Source organism: Heterocephalus glaber, unplaced genomic scaffold, assembly GCF_053883595.1.
Source record: "Heterocephalus glaber isolate CG9 unplaced genomic scaffold, H.glaber_assembly_v1.0 deba00001466, whole genome shotgun sequence".
NCBI classification, from domain to species: domain Eukaryota; kingdom Metazoa; phylum Chordata; class Mammalia; order Rodentia; family Bathyergidae; genus Heterocephalus; species Heterocephalus glaber.
In genome coordinates, this window is record NW_028258313.1 from 602,285 (window position 1) to 620,494 (window position 18,210).

Consider the following 18,210-nt stretch of genomic DNA (forward strand, 5'->3'; position numbering starts at 1 on the left):
GAAGATGACAATCATAAATATATATATATATATGGATCAAATACTAGTGCACCCAGCTATATAAAACAAACACTAAAAGACATGAAAAATCAAATAAGTACTAATACAATCATAGTGGGGAACCTGAATACCCCACTATCAAAAATAGATCAATTTGACAAAACAATAAACAATGAAATACTAGAACTCAACTAAACTCTCGAACAAATGAAGTTAACAGATGTTTACAGAGTGTTCCACCCCAAAATATCAGAATACACATTCTTCTCAGCTGCATATGGCTCATTCTCCAAAATAGACCACATACTTGCTCATAGAATATGTTTAAGTAAGTGCAAAGAAACTGAAGTTATCCCCTGTGTATTATCACACCATTGTGGAATGAAATTGGAGATAAATAGCAAAAGACACCACAAGAATTTCATAAACACATGGAAATTGAACAACTCACTTCTGAATAAAAAATGGGTCACAGAGGAAATTAAACAAGAAATCAGACAGTTTCTAAAATTAAATGAAAATGCCAACACAACATGTAGGAATCTATGGGACACAATGAAAGCAGACTTACCAGGAAAATTCATATTAGTGAATACTCATATTAGGAAAACACAGAAATCTCGAATAAACAGCCTGATGCCGAGCCTCAATCTTCTAGAAAAAGAAGCGCAGGACAAAGCAAAATCTTATAACAGGGAGAAAATTATAAAGATCAGAGTGGAAATCAATGCAATGGAGACTGAGGATGATACAAAATATCAATGAGGCAAAGAAGTGGTTCTTTGAAAGAATAAACAAAACTGAGAAGTTCTTAGCCAACCTTATCAAAAAAAGGAAAGAAAATGCCCGAATCCATGCAATTAGGAATGAAAAGGATGAAATTATAATGGGCTCAGCAGAAATCCAGAGGATCATGAATACCTACTTTGAGAACATATATGCTAATAAGTTGGAAAACACAGAAGAAATGGACAGATTTCTAGATACATGTAAAACCAAAGGTGAATGAAGAAGACTTAAAAATTCTAAACAACCCAATATCAATCAATGAAATAAAAAACATAAATAAAAACTTACCAACTAAGAAGAGCCTGGGCCCTGATGGCTTTACTGCTGAATTCTACAATAAATTTAGAGAAGAACTATTCCCACTGGTGTTTTTGCTCTTCAGTGAAAGAAAAAGAGAAGGAATACTCCCAAATTCATTCCTGGAAGTAAGCATCACCTTGATCCCCAAAGCAGAGAAAGACCCAACTAAAAAGGGAACTATAGGCCAATCTCACTAATGAACATAGATGCAAAAATCCTTAGTAAGATACTGGCAAATAGAATGTAGAAGATCATCAAGAGGATGATACACCCTGACCAAGTGGGATTCATCCCAGGGATGCAGGGAGGGTTCAACATATGCAAATCAATAAATGTAATATACTATATCAATAGAGCCAAGGACAGAAATCATATGATTATCCCAATAGATGCAGAAAAAGCATTTGACAAAATCCAACATGCATTCATGATGAAAACCTTACAAAAATTGGAATAGATGGTCTCTGCCTCAACCTAATAAAATCCATCTATGAAAACCAACAGCCAATATCATACTAAATGGTCAAAAACTGAAATCCTTCATGCTAAAATCAGGAATAAGATAAGGATGTCCACTATCATCACTCCTGTTCAATATAGTTTTGGAAACACTAGCCACAGCAATTAGACAAGAGAATAAAATAAAAGGAATAAGATGGGAAATGAGGAAGTCAAATTATTATTATTTGCAGATGACATGATACTCTATATAGAAGACCCCAGGAACTCCACCAAAAGTCTTCTACACTTAATAACCAAATTCAGCAGAGTAGCTGGATACAAGACCAACACAAAAAAAATCAATAGCTTTCTTCTACACAAACAACAGACTGAGAGAGAAATAGGGGAAACAATTTCTTTCACAATAGAATCCAAAAAACTGAAGTACCTATGAATCAACCTAACAAAAGAAATCAAAGACCTCTTCTCTGAAAACTATAGCACTCTGAAAAGAGAGATCAAAGAGGATATCAGAAAATGGAAAGACATTCCTTCCTCCTGGGTAGGAAGAACCAATATAATGAAAATGGCCATACTTCCAAAACTGCAATATAGATTCAATGCAATCCCAATTGAAATTCCACCAGCACAATTCACAGAACTTGACAAAAAAATCCAAAAATTCATTTGGAACAAGAAGAGCCCTAGAATAGCAAAAGTATTTCCAGGCAACAAAGACAAGGTAGGGGGTATCAGAATCCCCAACTTGAAACTATATTACAAAGCTTCTATCATAAAAACAGCATGGTGCTGACAAAGAAACAGACCTAAGGATTAACGGAATAGATCAGAAGACGCAGAAACAACTCCAGACACACTCAGCCACCTCATCTTTGAAAAAGCAACCAAACATCCTCACTGGAGGAAAGATAGCCTTCTTTAATAAATGGCGCTGGAAAAACTGGGTTGCAACTTGCCAAAGATTAAAACTAGACATACATCTCTCTCAATGCACTAAACTATAGTCAAAATGGAGCAAACATCTAAATATTAAAACAGAAATACTAAACCAGCTGGAAGAGAGGTTAGGCAGATCTCTTGAAGACACTGGCATAGGAAAAGATTTTATGAACAAAATGTCAGTTGCATGTCAACTAGCACAAAGAATGAAAAACTGTGATCTCCTCTTACTAAAAAGCTTTTGCATAGCAAGAGAAATCAGCAACAGCATGAAGAGACAACCCAGAATGTGGGAAAAATTTTCTACCAGCTGTTCCTCAGACAAAGGTATACAATCTAGAATATGTAAAGAACTTAAAAAAATCAGACCTCCCACATTTAAAGTCCCAATCCACAAATGGGCATCTGAAATGACCAAACATTTCTCAGACAAAGAATTAGAAATAGCAAACAAACATATGAAGAACTGTTCAACATCACTGGTCATTTGGAAGATGCAAATGAACACAGCTCTGAGATTCCACTTCACCCTAGAAAGAATGGCTGCTACCATGAAATCAACCAATAACAAATGCTGGCAGGCCTGTGGGGAATAAGGAACAATTCTCCACTGTTGCTGGGAGTGCAGACTGGTCCAACCACGTGGAAATCAGTATGGAGATACCTCAAAGAACTAGGGCTAGAGGTCCCATTTGACCAAGCTATCCCCCATGCTAGGTATCTTCCCGCCCCCAAATTAAAAGAATCATACCACAGTGATATATGTTCACCCATGTTTATAGGGGCACAGTTTGTAATAGCTAAAAGATAGAATCAAAACCAAGTGCCCATCAACTGGAGACTGGATAAAGTAAATGCTTTTTTCATAAAATAGAGTACTACTCAGCTATAAAGAATGAGAAATTGGAGGCTTCTGTAGCTACATGATGCACATTGAGGTGATACTCTTAAGTGATATAAATAGGACCCAATGTGAAAATACACTGAATAGTTTCTCTAGTGTGAGAAACTGAAAGTGTAAATAAGGACTAAAAGGTATAATAGGTAACGTGAAATAGGAAGAAAAGTTGCAAAGGGGAAATGGATGTGGGAGGGCTAGGGAAAAGGAAAAAGGGGGATAGAATCAATATGAGAAAATGAAAAAATGGAAATAAAGTCTTTGTAGATAGGGAGGGATGGAGGGGTTGAAGGTAAGGCAGGAGAAGGGGGAAAAATAAGAATCAAGATATATTATGTAAAGGTACAAATCTCCAATGATGAATGTCATATTGTGTACCTAAACTGTAGTAATTAAAAAAACTGGTAATTGTTATGTATAGAAATGATGTCTAATTTCTTTACTCTTCTATTATAAACAATACCTAAGGTTAGTATTTTAATTCATGAGCATTTTAAGATTTTTCTTGGTAAAACAAAGGCTTACACATGGGTGCTGTGTAGTTTTCTCCAATGTATTTTCTCCTGAATCTGAAATGCAGCATCCAACACATGCAAACTACTACACAGTCCTGAAGTAACATTTGGTGATAGAGAATTACTAATCAACAGATATATAGGCAGGATAAAATTGAGGGAATTTTTCAGAGCATAGCTAGATATTTTTGTTTTGTATTTCACTGAACAAAAATATAATAATATTATATATGTAAATGATTCATTAAACCATTGAGTGAATCAATCTATTCCAAAAGCTTTGGCTTTAGGAAAATGAGTCATTGTAGACCATACAGTAAAATAATTTCCCTATGACATTAGATATTGCTAGCTCAATGACATTGTTAATTTATAGCAAATACTGTAGACCATGGCATCATGCAGATCTTGGTAACAAGTGCTCCTGTGCCATGTGCATACAAATTTCTAGGCCATATTATTCCACAATGTTGTGATCGCTTTACAGAGAGTTTCTTTTTCACCAAAGAAGCTAGAATAAGAATTGTATAAGAAAATTTGAATTTTCATGTTAACACCGAACTTCACTGACAAAATTGCCTAGGAGACCCTTCATTGTCCTTAATCTCAGTTATTTAAAATCTAAAATGAAAATAATATATATTTTTCCAAATTTGAAAGATCCATGAAGAAATGTTTTAAAAATATTTTACCAAACTAATGCTGTAACAAATGAGTATTACTACTTATAAGATAGAGAGCAACGGCAGCATAGAAAAGTACTCCTGAATTTACCCAAAACATACAAATTTCAGCACCTCAGAAACCGTTGCATGTATTTCACTGAATTCCTTTTTTGAGCACTGAACTGTGTCCTGATGTTTAGCTTAGGGAGAGCTCCTTATTGTCCACATGTACAGGATGATAATTTGATAATTAGCTCAATAGATGCAGAAAATCATTTCATAAAAGTCAACAATCTTTCATGATCAAAACTCTCCACAAACCACAATACAGTTGTCACATACCTATAATCCATATTCACACACCCTAGTTCCAGGCACCTCCAAAAAGCCCCATCTGTGAAGCATGAGGCTTTGTGGGGACATCTAGATACAAGGCAAAGCACATAGGTTAGACCAATCCCATCCCTGGTATATATCCAAGACACTGAAATCATTTTACTAGATAAATATCCTCATCTCATTCCCTGAAACTTTGTTGATATGGAAGCAACCTAGGAGTTCCTCATCAGATTAGGGGAGAGAATCTAGCATATACACTAATGGAATGGAACTACACAGTCTTAAAAATCAGGAAGTCCTGGCATTTGCACCAACATGGCCAAACCCTGAGGGCATTATGTTAGGTAAAACACAGCAGGCATAATCACTTCTATGTGGAATCTCACAAAGTGGAATTCATGCATCTAGAGAGTAAAATGATTGTTACCAGATCCTGACAGAGGGGGTTCAGTGGGTAACAGGGAAATATTGATCAAAATGTACAAAATTTCAACTACACAGAAAGATTTGGCTTTAGTGATCTATTGCACAGAATGGTGAATATACAGTCATAGTAATGCATGATGCATTTTCAATAGCTGAAAAAGAGTAGATGTTGAATGTGCACCCTTAAAAATGGTAAGCGGAATGGATGATAGACTGGATAGTCTCATTCCACTTTGTAAACCTTAAGGAATGACAACCTATCTCCAAATGACTATGATTCTTATCTGTAAATGAATAAATAAATACATAAAATTACTCAAAAAAAATCTAGAAATGAAAATTTCCTAGTGTAAAGGACTTCAGTGTTATAACTGAAAAAGTCTTACTCATAATAGTATTTTTATTGAAAAGACTGAAAAATACTGATCTACAAATTTATAAATCCATTAATAAAAATCATAGGTTCTAGGTAGAGAGTCAAAACAAAGAAGAAATAGAGATATGTATAAATGAATTATGGAAATTAGAAATCAATCTTCTTGTTCACTCAAATATCTGTAGGAAAATAAATCTCAACAGAAAAATCTACATAAATCTAAATAATGACAAAAATAGGGCAAAAACAAATTCAAATTCAAACATTCAGAATTGTTGATATCCTACTTTCCCAACAGTGCCATTTAAATATAAATTAGAAAAGAATATTTTTCCTTGAAAGCAGCTATGCAGATGACCCAGAAAACATACTTTAAAAAGAAATGTGGATATCTTAATTAGCTTGGATGGAGGAAATATTTGATGACAGATACAGAAATTGAATCAGATTTGCACCTTATTTAAATACATAATTGTCACCTATACCTAGATAAAGCAGGAGAACAGATGTAGCCTCCTCAGTGTTGAAACATGGAAAGCTGAGGTATCTCAGGCATCAGAGAGGGTGAGCCACATACAGACCTTCACCAGGATGTGAGCCCTGAATGACAGGAGGTCCATGGGGCCAAACACCACTTGCTAATGGGAGGAGCAATAAGTAAGAAGACCCAGGGAGCCTGATGCCCCTGTTGTTCCAGTGCTGGACTGGGGCTAAATGGGCACCAGAGCCTCAGTGCTGAGGTTTTACTAGCCAGGGCATCTGGACAAAAATCTAGGCAAATTTGGGATTCAGTTTTGAGACACAAAATCTCCAGCACCGTACTTAATTTAACCTCTAGGTTTTGGCATCAGCTCTAGAGTGTCAGAAAAATAAAACTTTTTCCATTTGCAACCAATGCAGTTGTATGCACTATTTGATTAGAAAAAGGTACCATGCAAGCATTACCTGTCACTCCCCAGGTAAATCCCAAGAACAGTTACCTTTTCATCTGTCTCCAAGCTACAATGTGATGATGTTTTTTGTATATGTACATATTTGAGTAAATAAAGCATGGAGTTGGATCTATTCATTCAGAGAACAGGAAGAAACCAAACCTTCCAAAATGAAAATTTTGTGAAGTTCACTTGTTTTGTGTCCTAATTTTAACTGAGTGAATCAAAAGGCTTTTAGCGAATGCAGCAAGGAAGCCTGTGAGGATCTCAGTGTGGATCACCCCATTGTGGCTCAGGCCTGAGTTGTTCCCCTGTCTAATCCCCTTGTCACTTATCCCAGCCTGAGTGGAAGAGCGAGTGCAAAGAGCCCATGCAGACAGCAGGGTCTTCTCACAGGACCACTCAGTGCGCTTCTCCAGGTTGGTCAGATCCAGCACCTGAAGTTCTCTCAACAGCGCAGGCATCTGTTAAGGTGGAACACATAACACGTGCCCTGCTCCCAGTGAAGGCTGCCTTTGTTCTTATCTTAACATATCCCAAATATTTTCAAAACATTTTGTCAATATAGACCAGACTTCTAATGTTTCAGGAAAGGTATAAAAATATAAAAAGTACTGAGCAAGAAAATTGAGATATACATTTGTTCTCCACAATAATAAATATATACAGAGACACATACACACAACAAAAACAGAGAGTCAGCTAAAAATACACAGTCCACAGGTGTAGATCACAATTTAAGAATATACATCATTAATGAATAAAACTACTTTCCAATGATAGATGAGATTTTTGTTTTTGTCAAAAAGTTTTTCACTGAAAACACTGAGAATCCATTGAACATTCTTCGCAGAGCAGCATTGATCTCCCTGTTGCGTAGACAGTAGATGATGGGGTTCACGAATGGGGGCACCGTGGTGTAGAACATGGCAGTCAGCAGATTCTTAAGGGATGCTTTCTTTGCAATAGGACCTAAGGCAGCCACAGCCCCAGACATGAGAAACAAAAGGAGAATGGCCAGCTGCGGGGTACAGGTGGACATGGCTTTATTATGGGCTTCCACTGAATAGATCTTAAGCACAGTTGAAAATATATTAACATATGACACAAACATAAAGGCAAAACACACTGAGATAAAGCAAACACTTACAGCAAGGAGTACAAATTCAGAAAACTGGACATCTGAAGATGAAATCCTCAGAATTTGAGGAACGTCACAGAAATATTGCTGGATCACATTGGTCTTGGTGAAGGGAAGCCTGAACAGAGCCCCTGTGTGGATAGCAGAGTAGATCAGACCAGAGGCACAGGAGCCAGCTGTGGCCTGGAAGCACAGACTCGGGGTGATGATGAGCCCATAGTGCAGAGGGTGGCAAATGGCCATGTAGCGGTCATAGGACATGACTACCAGGAGGGCAATCTCCACAGCTGCAAAAAGAACATGGAGGAAAATCTGTGCAGCACACTCTGCCAGGGATATGGTCTTTTTGCCTGTCATGGAATTCACTACAGCTCTGGGAACAACAACTGAGATGCTGCCAAGGTCTAGGAGGGCCATGTTGCTTATAAAAAAGTACATGGGAGAGTGCAGACGTGTGTCTGTCATGATGACAGTGACAGTCACAAGATTCCCTGTTAGTGCACCCAGATAAATCACTAAGAGCAGCACACCTTGCAGAACCTGGAGCTCCCGGGAGCCTGCAACATCCATGAGGAGGAATTCTGTGAAGATGGTGAGGTTGTCCATGTCTGCCCACCTGCTGTGGTCTCTGCAGAGTAAGAAGTTAAAGTGAGGAGGGGATGCTAAAAGCAGAATGCAGAGCACCCATTAGACCTGCAGTGTGACTTGCAATCAGGAACTCAGGAGACAATAAGGGGATAAAATAAAGTATCTTGAAATCTAGTGAATATATTTCTGTTGTGATTTTCTTTCCCCAAACTGCTGATACCTTTTAATTTCTATACTCATAGGAGGAGAGAATTAAGCAATACAGTATTTAAAATGAGACCAAGTTCCAACAATCTTTCATTTTTTCAGTATTTTCAAAATGACTCCATAAGTTTTACCTGGACATTTCAAATATTTTTCCCATTTGCTTCAGTTTTGTGTGGGGATTCTACACGTACTCTATGAGAGCTTCTCTTTCAGCCCTTGGGTTTGAAAATCCCACATCTTCTCCTCATTCTCTAAGTCCTTAACTGGAGAATGACTATGATGTGGTCCTTCTGTGGCTGATGCTCTCCTCTGCTTTCCCTAAGAGATCTAATGCATGAACCTGAGCTTCCTTTAACAAGGACTTGGATCTAAAGGACACCAGGCCGGTCACACTGCACATTTGTCTCACTTCAGATGCTCTTCAAGGCCAGCGTGTGAGCCCTTTCTTTCCCTCTTTGCATCATTATGTATGCAAGGTGTGATTTTATTCTTGATGTAAATGTTCTATTTTCCTACTGGCAGTATATTTCCTATTTCATTATGACACCTCTTTGCATATTTTATCAAAAATTACCTGTTTGAAATACTCCTCCAAGATACAACTTTCTGCTGGATATTGTTTCTAATATTTAATGAGATGACAACTTTGTCTGCAGACCTCCCCTCTGCTTGAGTTTAGAGCTTTTCTAAAATCTCTTTATTCTAAATTATTTTAACCTTAATTCATTCACCTCTGCTTGTTTTTGAAGCCTCCAAATAATAAAAAAAACTACCTGTAATTTTCTTTTTCTTTATTTAAATTAGTCATAGTGAGTGATCTAGTCTTTGTATATTTTATTTTCATTGGTAAAAAGAGAAATGATTTCTTATAAAATTGAAAATATTTTCATTGGCATTTGTAATACTTTGTAGATAATTACCATGCCATTACAAAAAGATTTACCACTTACTGCCTTTGATGAGCATAATAATAGTGATTTACTTACACTGGTACATTCATATGGCTTTTGAGTGTTTTAAAAAATGTTTTACAGGAATGATTTCATCTGGTAATTCTTTGACTTACATGTGGTTTCTTCTGTTAGCCATATTTGCGATAAAAAGACAATCATTTGAGCACAGAATGTCATTAATGAAACCAAAGTAATTGATGAAGCTGCTACTGCTGACATGGTGTGGATCACAGATGCAAACCACACTATGACGATTTTATTTCCGTTGTCAAAATGACAGATAGGGGTCATCAGAACCCTTAGTCTCCTTCTCCATCTCATCTTATTATACGTCCTTCCTCTTAGTGCAAACAAATTCTCATGTTTTCCTGAGCTGGATTCACCTTACATTTTCATTCTGCACAGCAGATCCTGATTCTATGCAGAAGAGGAAATCCAGATTGCTCCTCCTTTTCATTTCCTCAGTGATGTGTTGAAATTATTTAGGCACAATTTTAAAATGTGAACAACAGAGTGAGTGAGACAGTTCATTTGCAATAAGTTATTAAATGGGTGAAATACCACAATTTGTCTAAAGAAGCACCATTATCATTTTAATTTTGTATGAATTCCAGTTATCATGAACTTGAGCATAATAGTGAACACAATAGATCTCTCAACCATTTTTCTTTTGCTAATTTAAAGACTATGTTTAAACAGTATGGTTTGATTTCAATGAAATGCTCTTGTAAATTTCATCTTCTTATACATTTGATCATTTGTCCATTACTCTTTATAATTCACCTCATCATTATTAAATAGGCATGGCCTGATGCTCTGTTCCACGGTAATTTCCAATCACTATATTTCTTATCTTTTGACTTAGGCTTTAAAAGAAACACAACTCCTCCTGGACCATTTGATTGCTCAACTAATTGGTAAAGGTTAAGTGTAGAATCTGGAATAATCTGTCTATTTTATAGTACACATACCTCATATGTGGCTGAAATAGTTACATTAGCTTAAGATTTTAAAGTATTTCATAGATACTTGTGTGTGACTTACACATTACTAATGTTAACAGAAATACAGTAATTAACATGTAGAAAATTACCTGAGCAGTGGAGTAATGATTCTAACCTCACTAGCATCAATGTTTCTTGTGTTCAGTGTTAAGAGACTTAATGGAACTCACTTCTCAGTGAGACTCCCAGCACTGACTGTGAAGGCAGCCCCTCTTCTGAAATACCTGTGAGCCTACCGAGTGTCCACCAAAGACATGTGAGGGTCACACTTCCAGGGCTCTGGAGACCTGGTGATCCCTTGTTTCCTCTAGCCTCTAATTGGTGAGCATTCTTGGCCACACCATTGAGGCTAATTAAATTTCAAATGGAGTCTTTAGAAGTAGTTTATGTGTGTGACACTTAATAAAGAGGAAGCATTCAGATACCATTTGTGGGTCACTGGAGATTCAGTGAATTTTCCAGCTCACAATCTATTATAAAATTAATTTACTTACATAATAGTAAATCCCTAAAATATTTGCCTTGCCATCATTATGCTGTGACTGGAAGAGGGACAACACTCTGTGGGTTGAAGTTTTCCAAAGAACCAATACATGATGTTACAGAATTATGCATGACTCATACCAAGGGCTAGAAAAACTAAAATCAGAGTGTGATAAATTCATTCATATTGCTTCAGTTCCCTATGTTCAATTACTCTTTAAGAAATCATAAGTTGTTTCTTGTCACTGTGGAATAAATTAAGATTATCAGGATTAAATGAGTGTATGACTAAACTGCTCCCCTTTCTAATCCTATATCAAAGCAAAGCAGTATTTTTCTTGTTGTTCATCCAAACTCATTGACTCCCCTGGCCAGGTTTCTCCTTGGAAGCAGATGACTCCTGCACAGCATGCCCAAGCTCATGGACCCAGGATCCTCTCCTCTATTGTCACAGAGCTCCCTTGTCCTCAGTGTAGGTTTTAAGTTTGTACATGGAAAGACAATGCATACCTAGGACTTTGTAATGAATAGCTTCTTCAGGAAGCTTAGGAGAACTCTACATGTGATGTGTCTTTGCTTGCTTTTTCCTTAACATACCACAATACTTTATTTTTAAAGTGCATTTATGTAGCAAATGGTTTTGAAGGCCCAAAGACATGGCAGAGGCACTGATGAGCAGTCAATGGCAGAGGAAGAGGGAGAGGGAAAGGGAGAAGAGAGGGAGAGAGGAAGTGAGAGAGAGTGAGAGGGGGAGAATGAACAACGTGACTAAAGATAAAGGAAGGGAGTGGGGAAAGTGGGTCCTGGTCCCAGCAACTTGGTCTTTTGAAGGAACCTCCTCTTTTGCTAAACAGTGCATTCCTGTGAGAACTATATTAATGTTTTTTGAGGATTTTACTCCATAGTTCCCTTACCTCTTCATAGGCTGCACTTCTTAAAGACTCTATCATCTCTCGTTACCCCTACATTGGACAACCTGCCTCCAGGGTGTGAACCTCTTGATCACAGCATCTTATTATTCAGAAGTGTTTTCATATTAAAGATTCTCTGATTCATATTTTAACAGATTTCATGTATGTATCAAGTGTAGTATTTGATCCTTTAGGGTTAGACATTTATGTTCACACCTTCAAATTGCTAGGTTTAACTTAGCAGTAGGCAAAACCTACATTGAGGATTTAAAAATTAACTTATGCCAGAAATTGAATAAGAAAACAAAATGAAAGATAATGGAACACTTAGACAAATTCATAATCCTGGTCTTGTGGTCTTCAGTAGTATTCAATTTTATCTTATGCTTTAATAAAGGAGCCTCCAACATGTACCTAACTAGTGCTTACATAATGATGGAAACAAATGCCCTAAGCATCCCACAAAAAGGACTCTACTATGTATCTCCAGGATACATTTGAACTGTGAAGGATACAAGAGGGCAAGTTCATATTGCAATAAATGGAAAAAGATTCAATTACTACTATTTTCACTCTCTAGATAATTGAAAGAGAACATTAGTCTATAACTCTTAAATTGTAAAAGAGCATGAAGAAAAATTTGGCCTTAGATATAAACCCATCATTTTGCAGAATGCTCCTATACTGGCTATGCATAAATGTAAATGAAATTATAATAAGAAATCTATTTCAAACATTGGATAGTACAGCTTCACAACCTATTTATAAGCCTACAGTTGCCCAGAAAACTCAAGTTCTCTTGCTAAATTTGTTTTAGATAACATGACTTTTTTCACTATCTGTTGTGTGAACAGGGCACAATGGGGTGGCAGGGAACACCTCCTGCTGTAGTTGGATAAATACATCTGGTGTGGTGGAATCTCTGCTGAAAGAAACCAACATTCTGGCTACACTTGTCAGCAATGCAAGTCTTTCTTTTGGTTCATTTAGGGTGTATTTCCATTTGCTTTATTGATTCATGAATTTTCTTGATGAGTTTCCTCAGTTGCTTAGTTATGAACTTCACTCTAGACATTCTAATTGTCTGCTTTGTGTGCTGTGTCACCCTAGAGTGTTACATGCTCATATGCAACCATCTGTTACATGTCAGGTGGTCTCACTATGTTTATGATAAAGATGAAAATAATAATATAAGGAATCATCAAACTAATTTGACATCATGAATCATAAATTCCAAGGTAGAAGCAAATAGGTAAATTATAACGGTGATAGAAAATGGCATCAATGCTCAAATATTTGGACAATCTTTCCAAAGTGAGAAACTGACTGTTACTAAGCTTAAGTGCCAACTTGCTTTGGTTGAGAGCCACCTGTGTGATTAGTTAATCTCACTTCTGTGTATCTGGCTGGGTCTTGGAGGTGTCCCCTTACAGTGCATATATGGTCCCTGGTTCCTTCCTCTCTGATGCTATTTCCCTGCTATGTTTTCTGGCTTTGCCACAGTCTTTTGCTATGATGTTCCTTTCCTGGAACCAGCTGAGCAAGGAATGAATCCTCTAAAACCAAGAGCCAAATTAAACCTCTATATTTTTAAATCATGGGTGTCATATAGTCAGTCCCAGAGATGCAACCTTACAGGAAATAGTGACTGGGATTGGAGTACTTTCTGTGACTATGCCTGACCATAAGGTTTAAATTGGATTGATGAAGGAGTTTACAAAGATTTGAAGATGCAGGCTAGAGAAGGCCAAGAATGCTGTGACCAGAGCTTGATGGTAATTCTCGATAGAATTCAGAGGATCAGAATGCTGGTGAGAACGTGGACAGTAAAGACCAGGTTCAGGAAGTTTCACTGGGAATGAGGATAGTATGAGGAAGTAGACTAGAGGACATGCATATTTCACACTGTCATGTTCTTATAAGCTTGCATTTTTGGTGGATGACACTTGGCAGCAGCAGTCACCATATTTTGGTCGGACCTCATTCAGACACTCTGGAAAGGTGACATGCATAACTGCTTCAGAAAGTGGGAGGATAAAGGTGTTCAGGTGTTAGAAGTGAGGAGGAGGATTCTGAGGGGGATTAATGGCAATCTGACTTTTATTATAGCAAATCTTAAAAATTTTAAACACTCATTGTACATTATGATCATATCTTATATATAGCATAATTTGTTCATCTGTCATGTAGTGATGGATGTTTGTTACCTCTCCAACTTTTGTCTATTATGAATAAAATTGTTATAAACACAATTTACAAGATTTTTTTGTGGACATGTGCTTGAATTTCTCTTGGGAGTGGAATTGTTCACTTGCAGTAGAATTCTTAGGTCACAAGATAATTTTACACCTAAGCATATGAGGAAGTGCCACACTTTCACAGTGGTGCAAATTTTCATTACTCTGAGGAGGTGAGGAATGTTGCAATTTCTGCATGTCTCCCCTACAATGTGTTATTATCTACATAGAAAGTATGCGTTCCTCAGGGTGTGGAGTGTTACATCATTGTGGATTTAACTTTAACTTTCTGTTTGAGAAGTGATGTGAAGCATCTTTTTATGCACTTGTAGACATTTATAAATCTTCCTTGGAATATATGTACTTAGATCTTCATCTACTTTTTTTTTTTTGTGGTACCAGGGATCAAACTCAGGACCTTGCACTTGTGATGCAGGCATGGCACCAGTGAGATAAATCCCTGGCCCAATCTTGATATACTTTTCTTTTTGGTACCTGGGATCAAACTCAGGCCCTTGTGCTTTCAAGGCAGGCAGTGGAACCACTGAGCTAAATCCTGGGCCTCCCAATCTTCATATACATTTTTTAAAAAATTAGGTAATAGGTTTACAGTGGTACTGGACAAACATTTTGTGACAAAAGGAAACTTTATTCAGTCTAGATAATCATTTGGCTATGGTCAGCATATGCTGGAGTTGGCTTGTATCTTTTTATTCTGTATTAAGTGATGTCATGGCAATAGCTTGAAACTGGTCATAGTAGGAATATTTAAACTGTAGAAATTGGCAAAAGCTGCAAATCAGTATTTCCTTTCCCATTGTGAAGAGTCTCTGAACATTTTCCAGCATATCACTAGCAATAGCTATTATTCTCTTAAAATATAATTCAACTCTTCATTGTTCATAAGCTTATTTGAAGATCTAAATGGTTGGTGTTTCCTGTGTAAATCTGTCTTTTGGAAAAAGACACATTTCTCATTTGTTTATAGTATTGGAAATGTTACACTTTGTGAAGGGATAACCGTGTGAGTTCTTTCTTATCAGATTTGTATTCTATTCAAATTAAACTGCTTAAAATGTGGGTTTTTTTTAATCTAGAAGATATTCCATTTATAACTAATTTCAAGCTTATGAAGCAAAATATTCCAAAAGAAATGATCTTGTCAGAAATGTCTGTGATTTAATGATAAAAGGTTAATTAGAATTTTGTAAAGTATGAAATAAACAATTTATTAGTTGAACTCATTAATTTGACATATGAAATTATGCAAAGAAAAATATTTTCAACTGCATAAAAAAAAACACATTCTCATACTGCTCGAACACCCAGCAGGTAAAAGTAATGAATGGACCCTAGGATTTAATGCAAAAACATTCTCAGAAAAGTTTCAGGCTTCTAACTTCACTGAATCCAAAACTAAACATGCTTCTTTATATTCTTCAGCTTCTTCCAAATCTTTTTCACTTTCTAATATTTGCTGAAGATGAGTATAAGCCGCCAGTAACCTGCGCTGGCAATCTGGGATCATCATCCAGGACTCTTGCAGGATCTCTGCCTGCTTTTTAATGGCATAATTTTCACCATCTTGAGCTTTCATTTTTTCAATCTTTTCTTCTTGTTGCTTTGCTTCTTTTTCATGCCTCACTTTTTCTTTGACCAATTGCTTCAGCATGACGGTCTTGATCTTGATCCGCCTCACGCAAGGATTTGCCATGGTGCCTGGATGCGTGGGAAGGAGGGGTGCTGGGCCAGTGGGGCCATGAGGGTGACGGTGGGGGGCAGAGAGTCTTCATACACTTTTAATTGGATGCTTTGATTTTCATCATTGAATTATAAGAGGTTCCATATATTGTAATGTTAATTTTCTTGTCAGACATGTATTTTGCCAATATTTTCTCTCATTATGTGGATAGTGTTTTCAGCTTTAATTTTTAGAATTTTTAAATTGAGGTTAAATATCCCTGAGATGAAATCTCTCATGCTAATCATGTGTAAGTGTAGAGCTCACCAGTACTATGTACATTCACATTGGAAATTCTTCCCCAGAACTCTCTTCATCTTTCACAACTGAAAGTCTCTATCTATTGTAGTCAGAAGGATTCAGCAAGGGAATACATTAAATACAAGACACATCATTTATAAGGTTATTTTATGGTAATTACCCAAAGAGTCAAATGCAAAGGAGTGCAAGAGATTAAACGCACACTAGAAGACCAAAGGATTCAACTGAGTGCCTAGATCCCAGCAGTTTCCCACAGAAGTCCAGATGAAGGCCTAGAGTCCAAGGCAATGTCCTCCTTGAGTCCACCCAGGGGCCTGTAGTCCATGGCAATGTCTCATGCTTGTCGGTATTAAGGATCTACACCTGGAAGGCCCAAAGGCCAGTGGTGGAAGCCTGAAAATCTATGCTGGTAAGATGAAGGATTTCTACCACCAAGCTGAGGGATCCACATTGGAGCCAGGAAGTGATGCTCAGGGTGAAGATTAGAGCTCCCCAGATGAAAACAGTACCCATTCCCAGCAACAGTGAGACCTCTAGCTCCTCCTCTGATGAAAGCATCCTAGTTTGCATCTGGAAAGCCATCTGCAGCAAGCTTATAGCAAATCAACAGGCCAAGATCTTCCCCTCCAGTTCTCTTTTTAAGGCTATTGGTAGCAGTCTTTAGGTGGATCCTCCATGCCCAGACCATGCTGATTCAGTTCAGTTGGGTGTTACAAATTGACCATTAGTAAATCCACAACACTATCTATTAACAACTTTTCCTTCCTGCCTTTGTTAAGCCTCTATCAACTGCCACTCTACAATATTTTCTGTCTCTTTCAATTTGACTGTACTAGATTATTCATATGAGTGGAATTGTGCAATACTTGTTCTTTTCTCCCTAATTAAACTAGTTCAATATGCCCCATGCAGGAAACTACCCTGTCAGTTGTTTTTCCCCTTGCCAAAACTCCTACATAAATGTTTTTCTTGTATGTTTTTGTTCTCACATCCTTGAATTTCAAATACAAGACCAGGAGTTTCTCAGCTTGGCACTGTTTTCCTGAGACTTTCACATGCTGATGATCTCAATAATGCAGTTTCTTTGGGCCTCTTGGACTGTAAGCTGAACTTCAACTCTTAGTAATCTTTCATCCTCTGTGCTACCGTGGTGACACACTGCAACATGTGGTCCCTAGTGTGAGGAAAAACTGAGGAATAAAAAAGTGACTATGAAATAGCAATGTAATATGGTGCTGTACATCAGCATAGAGGACTGATGTCTCAGAGCCTGAAAAGGAACAAAGACATCCAACTCTTTATCTTGATTTTGAGGAGGGGAGATAGATGGCCAAGAAATAGCCTGGCAAGTCAACAGTGAGGTATAAGGCTAAAGTTTTCAAAACAGAATTCTTTTAACTGTCCAATTACTAAGAGCATGTGTTCCATTTGTTTTTCTTTTTGGTCTTTTCCCTTTGTTTCTTCTGCTTTGCCTATAAAATGGATCAAACTTTATCTAAAAAAGAAAAATCATTTCAGCAATATATACAATTCCTCTCAAAAATATCTAAGTGTAAAGTTCCAAAAACTCAATTTATTGAACTCTTAATTGTTATCCATCATCAATGCCCTTGGTTTCCTTTGGCAGGAAGTCTGGAGGTGGATGATTGCAAACATGTTCTTCATTATTCTTGGAGAGAGGTCTAGAGGTGGAGGATTGGAAACATTTAGGACAAAAATTAAGCTAGTCTTTAGTTCCTGTAAAAGTTGTGCATCATGCTGCATGCCACTTCTGCAGATTTGCTATTTGATCTATTTTAACAAAGAAAGCTTCATTTAAAAAGCTTTCTCCTCCTCCCTCAGCTACCTCTGTAAGGTACTTTCTACCTCCAACCTCCTAGGGGGCCAAAAGTGTTGGCCAAAGGGAGGTACTCTAAATTACAATCCCATATACCAATTGGACTCTTTGTCTTAAAAAAGGCTAATGACAATAAAACTCAAGCCATTAAATTATACTAAATTAGGATAAATTCATCAGGAAGAAGGAACCTTCAACATAGTATT

The 18,210-nt window shown here is 37.1% G+C and overlaps 2 protein-coding genes across 2 annotated transcripts; both read right to left on the minus strand.

The window, feature by feature from the left end:
- Positions 1-7,407: 7,407 nt before the first annotated feature.
- LOC147826510 (olfactory receptor 14I1-like) lies at positions 7,408-8,388 on the minus strand. Its single transcript, XM_087181048.1, has one exon. The coding sequence runs from the start codon at positions 8,386-8,388 to the stop codon at positions 7,408-7,410; it is 981 nt and encodes a 326-aa protein (XP_087037174.1).
- A 7,160-nt stretch (positions 8,389-15,548) lies between these two features.
- Positions 15,549-15,941, minus strand: LOC101722271 (tubulin-specific chaperone A). Its single transcript, XM_013071187.3, has one exon. The coding sequence runs from the start codon at positions 15,877-15,879 to the stop codon at positions 15,553-15,555; it is 327 nt and encodes a 108-aa protein (XP_012926641.1). The 5' UTR covers positions 15,880-15,941; the 3' UTR covers positions 15,549-15,552.
- Positions 15,942-18,210: the final 2,269 nt, after the last annotated feature.

Coding starts and splice junctions, on each gene's coding strand:
- LOC147826510 (XM_087181048.1), bottom strand. CDS start 8,388: ATGGACAACCTCACCATCTTCACAGAATTCCTCCTCATGGATGTTGCA.
- LOC101722271 (XM_013071187.3), bottom strand. CDS start 15,879: ATGGCAAATCCTTGCGTGAGGCGGATCAAGATCAAGACCGTCATGCTG.